The sequence below is a fragment of the Pipistrellus hanaki genome, assembly GCF_964339955.1.
Source record: "Pipistrellus hanaki genome assembly, chromosome: 13".
NCBI lineage: Eukaryota > Metazoa > Chordata > Mammalia > Chiroptera > Vespertilionidae > Pipistrellus > Pipistrellus hanaki.
The window spans coordinates 49,458,878-49,476,420 of NC_140515.1; the positions used below are offsets into that span (position 1 = coordinate 49,458,878).

General features: G+C 41.7%; 1 protein-coding gene across 6 annotated transcripts in view; it reads right to left on the bottom strand.

Moving 5' to 3' along the window:
* Positions 1 to 17,078, bottom strand: part of UBP1 (upstream binding protein 1) — a 51,124-nt gene extending 34,046 nt beyond the window's left edge. For 2 of the 6 annotated variants that reach the window (XM_084902214.1, XM_084902212.1), the window contains exons 1-3: positions 16,967 to 17,078; positions 16,380 to 16,550; positions 5,012 to 5,163 (exon numbers count right to left, since the gene is read on the bottom strand). In XM_084902214.1, coding sequence (XP_084758340.1) covers positions 5,012 to 5,163; positions 16,380 to 16,492 — 265 coding nt within the window. In that variant the 5' untranslated portion in view covers positions 16,493 to 16,550; positions 16,967 to 17,078. Of the gene's footprint in view, positions 1 to 5,011; positions 5,164 to 16,379 lie in introns of all 6 variants that reach the window. The other 4 variants (XR_014796641.1, XR_014796642.1, XM_084902211.1 and 1 more) reach the window with 3 other exon arrangements.
* Positions 17,079 to 17,543: the final 465 nt, after the last annotated feature.

The following is a 17,543-nucleotide window of genomic DNA, read 5'->3' on the forward strand; positions in this document are numbered from 1 at the left end:
CTTTTCTCAGAAGCTGAACAAATACTGTAGGATATGTTATGATAAACACTCTTCCAAAGAGAAAAATGGCCTAATTTGGGATGGCTAATTATACGTTTGCATTATTTTGCATAAGGCTCATTTAATACAACGATATATGAAACACTGCACAGTATTACAGATAATAAGATTTCAAAAGTCCTTTATAGTTCAAATTATTTGTCTATGTTAAAATTAAGAACTAAATCTGTCTAAAGCCGTTTAAAGTAAACTGCAATTTGATTACTTTGCAAGTAACCAAAATTCACTGAAGTCATCAGGTTTGACAGGACTGTAAATCTCGCAACAGTCTAGGGCAGCTCTCACTCCATTACATAAGTATGCTCCACAAATACACTGATGTTCATATATATCCATTACATATGTGCATACAGTCCATATATGCACATATGTAATGGATACACATATATGCACACATTTTATATACATAAGCAAGAGCTCCAGGTTCGTTAGATGCCCATTTGAAGACCCAGCTTTGACAGGGCTTTGAGATAAGCTAAGGAGGCGGTACTGCAGGAAGCAGAGTCTTTGTCTAAAGTATATTACACCCCATAGCCATTTTAAAAATAAGCCAAATTTTTTTGTTAACATTTTAAAATAATTTCAAACTTACACAGAATTTACAAGATCACTACAAAGAACTACGTATTACTAAAGAACTATTAACATTTTACCATCATTGCTTTATCATTTTCTCTTTATATATATGCATCTGCTTATGGTGTCAGTCCCACTCGCACCAGCTGCTGGCCCCAATCACACTGCGCTGTCAGTGGGTGCGGGTGGGACTGGCACCATCAGGGTGTGCGAGTGGCAGTGGCAGGAGCAGGGCTGCCAGCAGATAGAGGACGGGTTTGCATGGAGAGGATGGGGTGAGACCCACCCCCATGCCCACTGCAGCCTCATGGCCCAGAGTTCCTTCAAGGTGCACGAATTCGTGCACTGGGCCCCTAGTGTAATATATAATATAAGCCAAAACCGGTTTGGCTCAGTGGTAGAGCGTCGGTCTGCGGACTGAAAGGTCCCAGGTTCGATTCCGGTCAGGGGCATGTACATTGGTTGCGGGCACATCCCTGGTGAGGGGTGTGCAGGAGGCAGCTGGTCAATGTTTCTCTCTCATCGACGTTTCTAGCTCTCTATCTCTCTCCCTTCTTCTCTGTCAAAAATCAATAAAATATATATTTTATATTAAAAAAATATATATATATATATAATATAATGACTTTTATATCATGTAAACCACCTATAGCAAGCAGTAAATTAAACATCGTAGTCAAGTCCACTTTTTCTTTCAACACTGCTGAAAGAAAAAGTGGTGCTGAAAGGATTGTCCTGGTGCTGAAAGGATACACTTCTGTTTCCAGTCTTCAATCCAGGTCATTACAAGTTTCTCCATGTCTGATACAGACTCTTCTGGAATTTGTTAGTCTCATTGCCTTCAATAAAGCAGATCCTTGAATAGCTTGTCACTTTGTTTTTGTTTTTCAAGATGGTAGCTATGGTGAAATGGGACATACCCGACTAATGAGCAATAACCATAATTGATTTTCCACCTTGGTAATCCTTAATTTTATTTTCCTTTCCCGGCCCATCACTTGATGTGGCCTCTTACTGGCAACATTAGCAGTGTATCTTATACACAGGAGCCATGATGAATAAAACAACATGAGATTAAATCAAGAACAAGAGAAAATGATGCTATTAGGAGACACAGTAAACACGAGATGCACAAGGCTATAGCCGGGGTAACACAATTCACTGTTTTATGCTAACTTTTTTTTTTTTTTTTTTTAATAAGCAGGAAGAGTACACTCTAAAATAATAATAAAAACTATATAAACTAGTAACAGTCATTTATTATCATGACTGTACATAACTGTATGCACTATACTTTTATAGCACTGGAAGAACAGGTGTGTTTACACTAGCATCACCACAGACATTTGGAAATATTAGATATAGGCAGTATTTCTAAGGAAATAATATATGTAAAAATTCATTGAGCTATATATACTCTTTTTAAAAAATAAAATTTTTTAAATTGATTTCAGAGAGGAAGGGAGAAGGGGGGAGAGAGAGAACCATTAATGATGAGAGAAAATCATGGACTAGCTGCCTCCTGCAGGCCTCACACTGAGGATGGAGCCTGCAACCTGGGCATATGCCCTGGTCGGCAATCAAACCATGACCTCCTAGTCCACAGACTGACGTTCACCCACCGAGGCATGCCATGACCTGTGCACACTACTGTATATATACTTCAGTAACTTTTTAAAAATCTAAGATTGGCCGAAACCGGTTTGGCTCAGTGGATAGAGCGTCGGTCTGCGGACTGAAAGGTCTCAGAGTGGGACCCCATCCAGTTTACAACTCCTCAGATCCATAAGGGACACACTCAGGTGCAGACTCAGTCAGCACCAAAGCCCCACTGAAGCAAATCTTGTCTCATAAGGGTGTCTCCAGCACAGAAGTTCTCGCAGCATAGACACAGCTGGTCCTCATAGTCAACTGGCCATGAGGTCAATTCCTCCCAGTGATATCAACAACAATCAAGGCTTAACTACAACAAGATTGTGCACACAGCCCACAGTGGGGTGCACCAAGAGTGTCCATCTCAGGTAAATGTCCCTATAGGACACCTAGCACACAAAGCTACTCTATCAACTTAGGGAAGCAGCCAAAATGTGGAGACAAAGAAATAGGCCACAAATGAAAGAAATGAAGGAAAGCAAATGACTGACTATAGAGTTCAAAACCATGGTTATAAGTTTTTCAAGAATTTCCTCGAAAAGGCCGGTAAATTTAACAAGACCCTCAAGGATATGAAAAAGGACCAACTAGAAATTAAGCATACACTGAATGAAATAAAAAATAATATACAGAGCCAAAACCGGTTTGGCTCAGTGGATAGAGCACTGGTTTGCAGACTGAGGGGTCCCAGGTTCCATTCCGGTCGGGGGCATGTACATTGATTGCAGGCACGTCCCTGGGGGGGGTGTGCGGAAGGCAGCTGGTCGATGTTTCTCTCTCATTGATGTTTCTGGCTCTCTATCCCTCTCCCTTCTTTTCCGTAAAAAAATCAATAAAATATTTAAAAAATATATTTATACAGAGATCCAACACCAGACTAGAGGATTGTAAGAATAAAGTCAAAGATTTGAAATATAAAGAAGCAAAAAACTCCCAACCAGAAATAAAAAATTAAAAAAAGAATCCAAAATTATGAAGATAGTGTAAGGAACCTCTGGAACAAATTCAAGAGTACCAACAGTGCCGAAACCGGTTTGGCTCAGTGGTAGAGTGTCCGTCTGCGGACTGAAAGGTCCCAGGTTCGATTCCGGTCAAGGGCATGTACATGGGTTGCTGGCACATCCCCATCTCTCTCATCAATGTTTCTAGCTCTCTATCTCTCTCCCTTCCTCTCTGTAAGAAATCAATAAAATATATTAAAAAAAAAAAAAGAGTACCAACATCATCGCCAATACCGGTTTGGCTCAGTGGATAAAGCGTTGGTCTGTGGAAAGGTCCCAGGTTTGATTCCGGTCAAGGGCATATATCTTGGTTGCGGGCACATCCCCAATGGGGGGTGTGCAAGAGGCAGCTGGTCAATGTTTCTCTCTCATCGATGTTTCTAGCTCTCTCTCCCTCTCCCTTCGTCTCTGTAAAAAATCAATAAATTAAAATAAAATAAAAAAAAAAGAGTACCAACATCAGAATTATGGGGGTGCCAGAAGAAGAGAGAGTGCAAGATACTGAAAACCTATTTGAAGAAATAATGACTGAAAACTTCCTCCACCTGGTAAAAGAAATAGACTTATAACTCCAGGAAGTACACAGAACCCCAAAAAGAAGGAACCCAAAGAGGACCACACCAAGACACATCATAATTAAAATGCCAAGAGCAAAAGAAAAAGAGAGAATCTTACAAGCAGCAAGAGGAAAACAGTTACCTACAAGGAAGCACCCATATGATTGTCAGATGATTTCTCAACAAAAACTATGCAGGCCAGTTGGGAGTGGCAAGAAATATTCAAAGTGATGAATAGCAAAACTTACCACCAAGATTACTCTACCCAGCAAAGCTATCATTTAGAATTGAAGGTCAGATAAAGAGCTTCATAAATAAGGAAAAGCTAAAGGAGTTCATCACCACCAAACCAGTATTATATGAAATGCTGAAAGGTATTCTTTAAAAAGAGGAGGAAGAAGAAAAAGGTAAAAATAAAAATTATGAACAACAAATACATATCTATCAACAAGCGAATCTAAAAATCAAGTGAATAAAAACATGATGAACAGAATAAATGGTGAATATAATAGAATCAGGGGCCTAGGAAGAGAGTGGACTGACAATTCCCAGAAGTGGGGGGAAGGGGTGTGGGGGATGCAGGAAGAGACTGGATAAAAATCATATACCTATGGATGAGGACAGAGGGGGAGTGTAAGGACGGGGGGGGGGGAGAGAGGAACAATTTAAGAATCTGAACAATAAAGATTTATTTAAAAAATAATAAAAATTTACAAAACGATATATGTAGACAATATTTGACATGATTTATTTTAGCCACAGACTCCATCTTGACATAGCTTATGTCTATTTTCAACACATACATGCTTCATGCCGGAGACCCAGGTTCCTTGCTAGCTGAATTCTGATTCATTCTCAAGTTCCACACTGAAGCCACTGTTACTAAAAATAACTGACATCCTTTCTACTTGCTCTCCCCTTTGGATTTTATCTGAAAAACCATATAATAAATCTTGTTCCATCAACTCTCATGCAAATCAGTCTCTACAAACTATAACTTGGTTGGATCACAATAAGTTTCCTACAATTTTTGTGAACTAAAGTTATATAACTTAAGGGGGGGAAAATATAACTCAAAATGACTTCCAGTAATCTAGACAGTCAAAACTTTCATTTAGGATTCTTGTAAATTCTAGCAGCAAAATACGACCCAGCCATACTAACCTTGATTCAGGTAGGTGAGTGTTTCATCGTGCAGTTTTACTGCTGGAGATGTTGCGGCACACATCACATACTGAAAGGGCGGGTTTTTAGTTTCATCGTCCAATGGAAGGCTAGAATCTTCCTGCTTGAAAATGGGCAATGCCAAGACATCACTGAAAAGCAAAAAATAAAAAATAAATCAACATTGACCTTACTTTGGGTTCAAAATACTTAAAAGCATGTAAAAACGTTTAGGGATAGTTTCTTTTAAAATTTAAGTTTAGAAATGATGCACAGAATAAAGAAATTATCAAGGCTAATCTGGCTCCCGTAAATTATATTAAACCTGTTATCTTTAGTGTGGCTGTGAGGCAAAGAGAAGCAGCTATGATTAGATAGCTCAAATAAGAAGTATTTAATAGTTAGTAAAGTCCATGCTACTGATAAAGGCTAACAATAAAAATGTCATTTAAAAAGTTACTTCAAAAAATTTTTTAAACACTTTAAACTCCATATCGTTCTAAAAAAAAAAAAGAGAGAGCAAGTCAAGAGTGTGTAGCTGCCTGTTTTGAAAGGCAAGAACTATTGCTGCCAAAGGTAGGTCACATTAGCACCATGAAATCACAAAGAATCATTTGATTAAAATGGCACTTTATAAAAAGTTTCCTGCTAGGCTTGGCAAGTGCTGAGAGCATAAAGCTTCGTGCTTAGTCTAAAACAATGGCATCTTCTGAGAAGCAAACAGTGGCAGTAAAAACAACTGCTATTTTTTCTCCCAAGAATAACCTGGGGCATTAATTGGGAGGCAAATGGGAGTGGAGGTGGGGGTGTCTTCTGGGGCACTGCCTATATTCTCTGTTAACCTGGGAGGTTAAACATATGTGGATGTTTGGCTTGCTTTTAATTTTAATACTTAAAAACAGCTGATATTTAAGTTACATATCACAAAACTCATACGTTAGTATATTCAGAATTGTGCAGTCATCATCACTACTTCCAGAACATTTTCATAATCTCAAAAAGAAATCTTGTACCCGTTGGCAGTCATTCCCTGTCTCTTTTCCCCCTACCATACTCCCAACCCCTGATCTACTTTGTCAATATGCATTTGCCATACTGGTCATTTATTTTTTTTAAATATATTTTATTGACTCTTTACAGAGAGGAAGAGAGGGACAGAGAGCCAGAACCATCGATGAGAGAGAAACATCAACCAGCTGCCTCCCACACCCCCCCCACAGGGGATGTGCCCGCAACTAAGGTACATGCCCCTGACCAGAATCAAACCTGGGACCCCTCAGTCCGCAGGTTAACACTCTATCCACTGAGCCAAACCGGTTTCGGCCATACTGGTCATTTAATCAAACAGAATCACATGGTCTTTTCTTAATCTGTTTTCAAGGTCCACCCATGTTATAGCATGTATCATTACTTCATTCCTTTTTATGGCTGAATGATATTCCATTGTATGGATATACCATTCTATTTATCCACTCATCAGATGATAAACATCAGGACTATTACCAATTTTTGGCTATTATTCATAATGCTGCTGTGAACACTTGTATGTTTCTGTGTAGACATGTTTAATTCCTTTGGAAATCTGTATCTATCTAGGAGTAGAATTACTGGGTCATATGGTAAATATGTTTAACTTTTTGAGCAAGTGCCAGAGTGTTTTCCAAAGTGGCTGCACCATTTCACATTCCTACAATTAGTGTATGAACTAACTGACATAATTCACCAAGACGTACATTTACATCTTGATAATTTTTCTATATTCATTTTTCAATAAAAAGTAAAATAATAGCCGAAACCGGTTTGGCTCAGTGGATAGAGAGTCGGTCTGCGGACTGAAAGGTCCCAGGTTCGATTCCGGTCAAGGGCATATATTGTACATTGGTTGCGGGCACATCCCTGGTGTGGGGTGTGCAGGAGGCAGCTGGTCGATGTCTCTCTCTCATCGATGTTTCTAGCTCTCTATCTCTCTCCTCTCCCTTCCTCTGTAAAAAAATCAATAAAATATATTTAAAAAAGTAAAATAATAAAAGTCAAATGAATAACTACTATAACACCAATATCAAAGGCTTGTCTGAATTGCTTTGTTTCCCTTTCTGTTTTCTGCAAGCTGTTGACTAACTCAGGTATCTGGCTGGCCCATTTTAAGTAAATTTAATTTACAAACAAAATATGGAAATGAAATGGACGAAAAATTCTGCATTCCCTCCTTCTGGGATACATTTCTATTAAATCACTTGACTGATTTCAGAAACTAGCTGAAACTGGTTTGGCTCAGTGGATAGAGCGTCAGCCTGCAGACTGAAAGGTCCCAAGTTCGATTCCAGTCAAGGGCATGTACCTTGGTTGTGGGTACATCCCCAGTAGCGGGTGTGCAAGAGGCAGCTGATCGATGATTCTCTCTCATCTATGTTTCTAACTCTATCCCTCTCTCTTCCTCTCTGTAAAAAATCAATAAAATATAATTTTTTTTTGAAAAAGAAACTAAATTACCACTAGTTCTACTTCTCCTTTATTAATACAATACCTAAGAATTTATGAAAACACTCTTCTGCACACAGTATAACTGAGGAATGCTGTCAGCAATCTCCCCCAGCCCTCTTCTGGAGTTCTCAACACTGATCTAGGTAGGGGCTTAGTTCCACTTATGTGGAACAAAAAAAAAACACACACACACAAAAAAAAGAGATTTATGAATTCAGAGCAGTTCTCTTTATGAAAAAACAACCACACCAGCCACAATGGCTCTACAGTAGATGAAAATATGTATATACCTATGTCATATATATGTAAGCATTTAAAATCCTCTTGGTGAGAATATAAATAAGAATGAAAGCTATGACTTAGAAGTATTAGTTAATTATACTGAAAAGTGACATGGGGAATGTATAATTTTAAGATCCCAATGCTAACGGTGTAGGTTGATCAATAAATACACGCCATCAAAATATGACATAAGATGGGCCTGTGTGGCTCAGTGGTTGAGCATTGACCTATGAACCAGGAGGGTCACGGTTTGATTCCCGGTCAGGGCACATGCCTGGGTTGCAAGCTCGATCCCCAGTGTGGGGTGTGCAGGAGGCAGCCGATAGTGATTCCCCTCATCATTGATGCTTCTATCTCTCTCCCTCCCTTCCACTCTGAAAACAATTTTTAAAAAGCCCTAAGTGGTTTGGCTCAGTGGATAGAGCGTCGGCCTGTGAACTGAAGGGTCTCAGGTTTGATTCCCGCCAAGGGCATGTACCTTGGTTGCAGGCATATCCCCAGTAGGGGGTGTGCAGGAGGCAGCTGACTGATGTTTCTCATCAGTGTTTCTAGCTCTCTATCCCTCTCCCTTCCTCTTTGAAAAAAGTCAATAAAATATATTTAAAAAAAAAAAAAAATGAAGAGGAAAAGAGATCTTTCCCTCCTCTCCAAGCAACCACACAGAACAAGCTATGTGAATACACATACAAGACAGCTGCCTATAAGCCAAGAAAAGAGGCATCAGAATAAATTCTACCTTGCTGGACTTCCAGTCTCCAGAACTGTAAGAAATAAAAGTCTGTCTTTACAAATAATAATAAAATAAAATGAAAATATGTATATACCTATGTCATATATGTGTAAGACGACTGCCCAACCAGCATGGCTCAATAGCTGAAGTTTGACCTATGAACCAGGAGGTCATGGTTCAGGCACATGCCCTGGTTACAGGGCTCAACCCCCAGTGTGGGGCATGCAGAAGGCAGCTGAACAATGATTCACTCTCATCATTGATGTTTCTGCCTCTCCATCTCCCTCTCCCTTCCTCTATGAAATCAATAAAATAAAATAAAAAGTTTTAAAAAAGGAATTCCTAGAATAAGTTCATCAAGGTCGTGGAGGGGAAAAAGGCAAGACACAAGAAAAAATTTTTAAAATAGATACTATATATATAGCATTCCCAAGTGATTCTTCCAGTCCAGAACGATCATATTCTCATTACCTTGAGAAGACTTCTCAATTATTAATTGGTAGGTAGCAAAGGATGCCACAGAAAGAGTGGGGTGGTGTCAAACCTCAGTTCAAATCCAGCTCTGCCATTTGTTGAGTGATACTATGGTAGGCTATTTAACTTCTCTGAGCTCTAATAACGGGTTTGTTTTTAAGTTAGAATATTTTAACTATTCTAACTCTAGGCACACATTAGATCAAAGGTTCTCAAAGTGTGGTCCGTGTAATCCTGGGGAACCCGAGACTCTTCCAAGACGTCAAACCTATTTTCAGAATACACTATTGCCTTTTTTCACTTTGTTGACATTTGTACTCGTGGCACAAAACCAATGGTGATTAAAACTGCTGGTGCCTTGGCATGAGTCAAGGCAGTGGCACTGTACTAACAGCCATTGTTTAAAATTAACTTTATTATATATTAGCCCTCGGACAGGTATAATGTATTTCTGGGCACACCTATTATATGTTAGTCCTTGGGCAGGTATAATGTATTTCTGGGCACACCTATTATATATTAGCCCTCGGACAGGTATAATGTATTTCTGGGCACACCTATTATATATTAGCCCTCAGACAGGTATAATGTATTTCTGGGCACACCTAAGTGCTATGGTTGTCTCAAAGAAACGATTCTAGCACTGGGATCTGACCTCCCAGATTCTCTCTCAGAATATCATTTTTAACTTGAAAGAAAAACTGATAAACTGTGAATATTCAGACCTGGGCATTTAACAAAAACTTCCTCAAAAATGAATAAGTGAACCCATCCCTTTCAACTGTGTTATTTGTTGCCAATGATAAAATCTGAACCCTGAACCATGTGTTTTCTCTGATGAGATAGTGGCCACATTAAGGAATGTGATTTTTCGATACCGCCTAGTGAAAAGCATCAACATTTAGAAGATCTGGACAACTCAGGAAAAACCACTGTTTTTTTTCCAAATGAACAATGCATGCACATTTCAAAATTATGCAGGGTAAGAGATCAGATTAAGTCCAAGACAGACCAAATGACTCTAATGTAACAAGACAAAAAAACACATTGACACAACTGCCAATTCTAAGTTGCAATTTTAATAAATCGTCACTTCCCCATATGTATCTGAAGCTAGACTTTCTTCATGTATATCAACCAAAACGATATATTCCAAAAGCAAATAAGAGAATTGATTTGTTTTCTAAGTGAGATATTAAAAAGATGTGCAAAAAGCGTAAGACAATGCCACTCTTTTTCATATATTTTATTTAGGAGAATATTATTTTAAATAGGAAACATTGAGAGGGAGAGGGAGATAAAAAGAGAAGGAAAGTAGGAAAAGGGGCCTTGAGATTATTAGGAGATAGATGGCTACTTCCCACTTCCCAGTAATATAAACACCTTTGTTATTTTAAGTAAATTTTTAAATTTCTTAATTATGAAGGGACTACAAAAAAACACAGCATACTATTCTATTCAGAGACAAAGTAATTTGAGATTGAGACAAAGTAATCCATAAATGAGTGAAAATGACACCAAGGAGTGATCCTACTCAAAGTCATTCTGCTAAAATGACAAGAGATTTCTCTGAACTCAAAATAGTATTCACAGGTGTATTCTAGCTTTGCTTCCAAAATTTTATTTTTCATGTTTAAAAACAGCTTTGACCACTACATATCAAGATTGTCAAAGTCATAAAAGAGGAGACAAACACTAAGCAAAATGATGTCTGAGATTGAAACCCAGATTACAAGGACAACAGACAAAAAACCGTGAACCAAATAAATTCTGTACTTTACCTAACAGTACTGCACCATGGCATCTTTTAAAGCTGTCCTCTGGCCCTGGCTGGGTAGTTGGAAGATGGTCCCACATACTAATGGGTTCCATCCCCTGTAAGGCTAGGTAAGGAAGGCAACTGACTTGATGTTTCTCACATCAGTGTCTCCCCCCCACCCCCCTCACCCCGCCTTTGCCCCCTTCTCTCTCTTAAGATTACTAAAAGCATATCCTAGGGTGAGGATTAAAAAAATTGTACTCTGGTTATGGAAGTAGGAGAAACTGGGTAAAGGGTTCACGTCAACTTGCTAGACTATCTCTGTAAGTTGTAAATCTAAAATCATGTAAGAATTAAAAAAATAAGTTAAAAATGCGGTTGCACTTAATAAAAACTAGTTCTTTTGTAGTCCATATTTCAAGATAACAATTTCACAAACTCCAAAAAACTCAGCAAGTTTTAAAAGAGATTGCCACACCAAAATTCAACACAGATCTCTTTCATATCCATCTATTAGTCATGTACCAAAGCAAGCAAAATAATTATTACAGAGGTCCTTCTAAATTCAGTCACAGAACCTAAAGCAAACAAAGATGAGGCATCAGATGGCATTTCCACTAATAGCAAATATTTAAGTATGTCTTGGCAAATTGACAGGTGTCACCTTAATAAAATATCAAATTTATAAGACCCTATCAATAAGCTGTCACATTTCAAACAGCATTGAATCTTGTGTTTAGTGGGGAGAGGGGACACTTTTTTAAAATGGAACACAAAATCTATGGACAAATAGAATGTATATTAATTAGTTGACAGTTGTCAGTCTATATAAAAGTTATTTTTCTCTTTTAAATATATTTTATTGATTTTTTAACAGAGAGGAAGAGAGAGTTAGAAACATCGATGAGAGAGAAACATCAATCAGATGCCTGGGGATGTGCTCGCAACCAATAATTTAATAATTTAATACATGCCTTTGACCGGAATCGAACCGGAGACCTTTTAGTCTGTAGGCCGACGCTCTATCCACTGAACAAAACCAGTTTCAGCAAAAGTTATTTCTTGAATATAAGATTCCAATACGCAGCAAGTCTTTCTCGAGGCAATCAAAGCCTATTGTTCATCTATCCTTTGGAGCAGGGGTTGACTAGCTACATCCCAAGGGCCAAATCCAGCCAGACTGTTTTTGTACAACCACGATTTAAGAATGGCTTTCACACTTTTAAAAATGGTTGTAAACAAAAAAATGTGATAGAGATACTCTGACAGGCAAAGCCTTATAATTTATATAGTTTTTTTTTTTTTTTTGTCAATCCGTTTTAAGGTAATATATTTAAAAACCAAAATGAACAATATGATCTGAAATCAATGTTTTTAATAAATAACTTAATAAATTCTTTCTTTAATTCAGCCAAGATTAAAGCCAGAACAAGTTTTTAAACTTTGAAATGAGAAGTTTTATAGGAATTATTGCCAATTCTGGAAGTAGTCTCAGGAACCACTATAATTTTTAACATTTCACTGATCCTAAGATTTTTCTATACTTCCAAGACATGTCACCTACTCAAGAACCCTTTGTTTTATTTAGCATGAGACCAAAAGAAAAACATCTGCAGGGACCGGTTTGGCTCAATGGATAGAGAGTCGGCTTGGGGACTGAAGGGTCCCGGGCTCGATTCCGGTCAAGGGCATGTACCTTGGTTGAGGGCATATCCCCAGTAGGGGGTATGCAAGAGGCAGCTGATCGTTGACTCTCTCTCATCGATGTTTCTAACTCTCTATCTCTCTCCCTTCCTCTCTGTATAAAAATCAATAAAAATATATTAAAAAAAAAATCTGCTATTAATAGCTACATAATAAACCACATCCTTAGTAATCTTTTACTAACTTAAAACTGATCAAGTTGAAATTTTCCCATTACCTCACAAAGTCTATACACTGGCTTTTAACCTTTCAATCAATAGAAGAATTTGCCTTCACCTCAAAGCAGTTTTGATTTAGCAAATAATTTGTAAACTATGAGTGCCCCTCCTACAGAATGTGCAATGTGCTTCAAAATAGACTTATACTACAGAGAAGTTTAACAGGGCAGACCAATGTCCTTTGTAAGGTAATAATTTAATATCAAAGTTTTTATGTGTAATCTAAAGAAGTTGCATTATTTCTTTTTTTTTTTTCCCAAGGGGGTGGGAGGAGGGAGTTTAATCTTCACCCCAGGATATTTTTTCCATTGATTTTGAGAGAGAGAGAGAGAAAGAGAGAGAGAGAGAGAGAGACATCTATGTGAGAGAGACACATCGATTGGTTATCTCCCACATGCACCCGGACCAGGTCGAGGATTGAACATGAAACCCAGGTATGTGGCCTTGACCGGAATCGAACCCAGGACCCTTCAGTCTGCGGGCCTTGCTCTAACCATTGAGCAAACGGCCAGACCAGTATTATTTCTTAAATCCAGAAAAGTAACATGCTACAGATTATAATTTTATTCGAACAGCGATGGAAAGAAAATAACCAGTGGTCCAAATGACACTACTAGCAGTTTAAGTTACTTCGTTACCTGGTCCTTACTTCACAGAACATGAGTGACCCAGGTTTCAGATGAGTTTCAGCCTTCATTCAGCATGTGAGAGCTGAGCCTTCATTTGGAATGGTAGTGCCACTGACAGGCCACTGGGGCCAATCACTCAACATCTATGAGCTTAGGTTTACTCACTTAGAAGGAAAGGACTGGTCTATCGGTTTTCTAGGGTCTCTTCATCCATCTCTAGGATCCTGATGTTGTAACTGAGATTTTAAAAACTCTTTGTAACCTGCCTCATTTCCTATAAAATCTGAAGCAGCTCATATCTCACAACAATACACAAAGAACACAATACACAAAAGAAGGGGGGGAAAGAGCAGTAAAGGTAATACCAGAAATTAGCCTACATCATTTAATGCAAACATATTTTTAAGTTAAGTCAGAAAATTGAGAAAAAAGATCTCTTTCAAGCTAAGTACCGTAAACCTGAAGAAACCATTTTCTAAAAGAAGTCTTTAAAAATCCCTGGTAAGTCATCCAATACCCAAATACAGTAAGCACACTCCACTTTGAAAGGAAAACACAAAGCTGCCTACGAAGTAAACTTTTATCAAGAAGTCACTTTCAGCCGGGACCGGTTTGGCTCAGTGGATAGAGCGTCAGTCTGCGGACTCAAAGGTCCCGGGTTCAATTTCGGTCAAGGGTATGTACCTTTGTTGCGGGCACATCCCCAGTAGGGAGTGTGCAAGAGGCAGCTGATCGATGATTCTCTCTCATTGATGTTTCTAACTCTCTATCCCTCTCTCTTCCTCTCTGTGAAAAATCAATAAAATATATTTAAAAAAAAAAATTTTTTTTTAAGTCACTTTCAGCCCTCGCTGTTTGGTTCAGTGGATATAGAGCATAGGTCGGCGTGTGGACTGAAGGGTCCCAGTTTCAATTCCTGTCAAGGGCACATGCCCAGGTTACAAGCTCCATCCCCAGTAGGGGGCGTGCAGGAGAGAGCAAATCAATGCTCCCTCTCAATCTCCTTCTCTGAAATCAAGAAAAAAAAAGTCACTTTTCAAATAATTTCGAGTTTACTTTTTGAACTTGAGAGAACAAATGAAAGAAGGACAAGCATTTGACACCAGAGGAAAAGAGACTGCCAAGCAGTGAAAGGACACTGGCCATTCATTCCTGAGACCCACCTGGCCCTCAGGGAGCTCCAGAGCCAGGTGGGGAATGCAATGCAAATGAAGACAGCACAGCTTAAAGCATTCAGACTTGCTCCAGATCAAGTCAACTTTGCAATTTCCTAAATTTGAATCTCAAATAAAGGGTCTTGAATTTCTAAGAGGCAAGGACTCCCATGGATTCCTCTTAAGTTTTTGAGGAGCAAACGGATACCCAAAATATATGGGAAAAAATATAACCAAAATGGTATTTGCCTTCAAAGATACTTGAAAATTTTAGATTAAAAGATACACACCATATCACCAATAACCAAAAACATTCAAGGGGAAAGTTTTCCCATGAGAAGTGTTGTAAAAAACACAGAATTATAAAGATATCACACATTACTTTTTAAAAAAAAGTTCAAGGAAAGGTTTAATATCAAGATTTTACTTCCTTTGCAGAAAATAAACAAAAGCTCAAAATAACTCAAACAACAATGCTCTCGGCAGCAAACTTTCACTTTTTCATAGTTGGCAACTGAGAAGCAAGCGAAGAGACACAATGAATTTGTTTCACCTGCCCTCCTTTCCTTCCAGGGCAAGCCCAGGTCTCCGGAAAAGCCCGGGGCCACCTTTCCCCCAGGCAATCACCGCCTCCAGTACGCCCATCTGGGTGACCCTATGACTTTCAGTAGCTCAATTTCCTCAACAACTGAAACACTTGTTCCAAAAAGACAAGCCGCCTCATCCAGTTGCACAACTGCGGAGAGAAGTGCCAAGTTCAGAGAGACCAGCGCAGACAGAATCAGGGTCAGAGACTGGTGAACCAGGGCTTTTCCTTCAAGCACTTCCTCTAACACCTTCATCTGTTAGAGAGTTATGTATTTTATAAGGTCTAAAAGCCTCATCACTTCAGGGAGCAGCCCCCGCCAACCCAGGCCTACACTGACCCAGAACTCTTTCTTCCTCGGGTCGTTTGTCCTCCCTGAGGGCAGCAGTGACATGGACGGAGGCTGCTGGGCAGCTGGACAGCACTCCAGGGCATTCCTTTAAGGAACAGATGGGGATTCAAGATCTCACTTTCGTTCGCGTGAACAAAAAGCTGCCAAACCATCGCGCCTTATACCTTAATGGGGCGACTTCATAGTACGTAAAACTGAATTTAAAAAAAAAAAAAAAAAAAAAAAAAAAAAAAAAAAAGCTAGGAAAAAAAGAGCTGCCGAGTTGACAGGAGTTAAAAGAACAGTACTGCTGAGGATCGAGGCCGGAGACTCAACTCAGATCAGTTTCAACCCCTCAAATTTAAACGAAATGAATGGCTGCCGACAGAGGCGGTGAAGACCCGACAAACTATTGATCGGGGTGCATCCACTGTATCTTAAAAAGCAGCAGCCTGAGAGGGTAGTCCCCAAAATGATAAATTTCATTGTGAGACAGTCCGAGAACCGCAACTACCGTGGATGTGCCTTTCTCTCCCCCCCCCCCCTCCGTGGCTATTGTCACACGGAATCACGTGACTAGGATTGCAACTAGGAAAGGCTACAATGCAGCACGGAGCAGGTAGGAACTGATATGAAAACTTTGCAAGAGTACTTTTCCCCAAGAGAAGTCCAAACATTTCGACCTGTATTTCAATCACTTGCAAGGAAATGAAACCCCTTCCCCATCAACCCAAGCCCATCGTTTCACAGCCGGGCGTGTTTTACAGCAAAAAAAAATAATATAAAAATAAAAATGAAACCCTCAGCCATTCCAGTTGCCCAAGGTTGCAGGGCCGCGCTGCCAAGCCCGCCACCGAGGCCTGCGAGGCTGCACGGCCCCGGCGGCCACGCGGCAGGCCCGGGGCACCGCTGATCGCAGCCGCGCCTGGAAAAGGCCCAGTGGGGTCCTGCAAGCCTTCCCCAAGGGTACGGAGGCGTCCGTCCGCCCGCCCGCCCGGCCCAGGGCGCCCGGTACGGTACCTCATGCTGTAAGCGCCGGCGCCCAGCTCCTGCCCGATGCCCGTGAGGCTGGCGTCGAAGTCGTGCACCAGCCCGGACTCGATCACCTCGTCCATCTTGAGCACCCAGGCCATCTTCCGGCCTCGCCGTCACCCGGCGCGCGGCGCAGAGGCCAGAGCTCCGCCGAGCGTCCTGGGGGAGGGCGCGGGTGAAGCCTCCGCGGCGCGGCGAGTGGTCACCAGCGGCGGCCGGGGCGGCGGCCGGCGCGAGAGCGGCCGGGGCCCCGCGGGCAGGGCAAGGCGAGGAGCTCGGGCGGGAGCGGCAGGGCCGCCGGCAGCGCCTCCCTCCCGCGGGCGCCGGCCCCGCGCCTCATGCCGCCGCCGCCGCGCCCACCCCCAGCGCCGCTAGCGCTGCAGCCGCCGCCGCCGCCCGTCCCGCCCCGGGGCGCCCGGCTGCATCCTCCCCAGGACTGCGCGGGGGGTGGAGGGAGGGCGGGAAGGCAACCCGCTCCGACGACCGCGCGGGGGGTGAGCCCGCCCGTCCCCCGGTGCCCGGCCTCGACCCCCGGGCTTCAGCCCGCCCGCCCAGGCTCTCCCGCCCCGGCCAACCCCGCCGACGCCGCTCCGCGGGCCGCGGACGATGGCTTCGCCACAGCTCCGGCTCGAGCGCACTCGCCGCTTCCGCCTCCTACGGCTCCGCCCCGGCCCTGCCCCCGCCCCCAAGAGTGCCCCCCGGCCCCTGCCCGCCCCGCAGGGCCCCGCGCACGGGACAGTCCCGGCGCTTCCCGGCGGAGGCACTCTCCCTTCGGGGAGGCGCGACCCCGCCCACACGGCGAGTTCCCAGCCGGGGCGGCCCGCTGCCCTTTCACACCGGCCCCGGAAGAGGCGGGGCCAAAAGGCTGTCTGTTTCCGTCCTTTCCGAGAAGCTCATTGATTGACAGGCGAACTGGGCAATAGAGGCGAGTGCTTGGTCGAAACTCCCGTGAGCCTCTGTGCCCCTGTGCTAAACAGCCAATCAGAATGTTCTTCCTCTTGGGCGGGTTCCGGGACTGAACTTGCTGCCAAAAGAAGGAGTTCATTGGGTCCTACTAGATCCCACTTCCTGTGGTGAGTTACTTCTCTATGGTCTTTTGGGTTGTTTTTTTTGTTTGTTTGTTTTTTCTCACACTAGGAGTCTTACCCAATA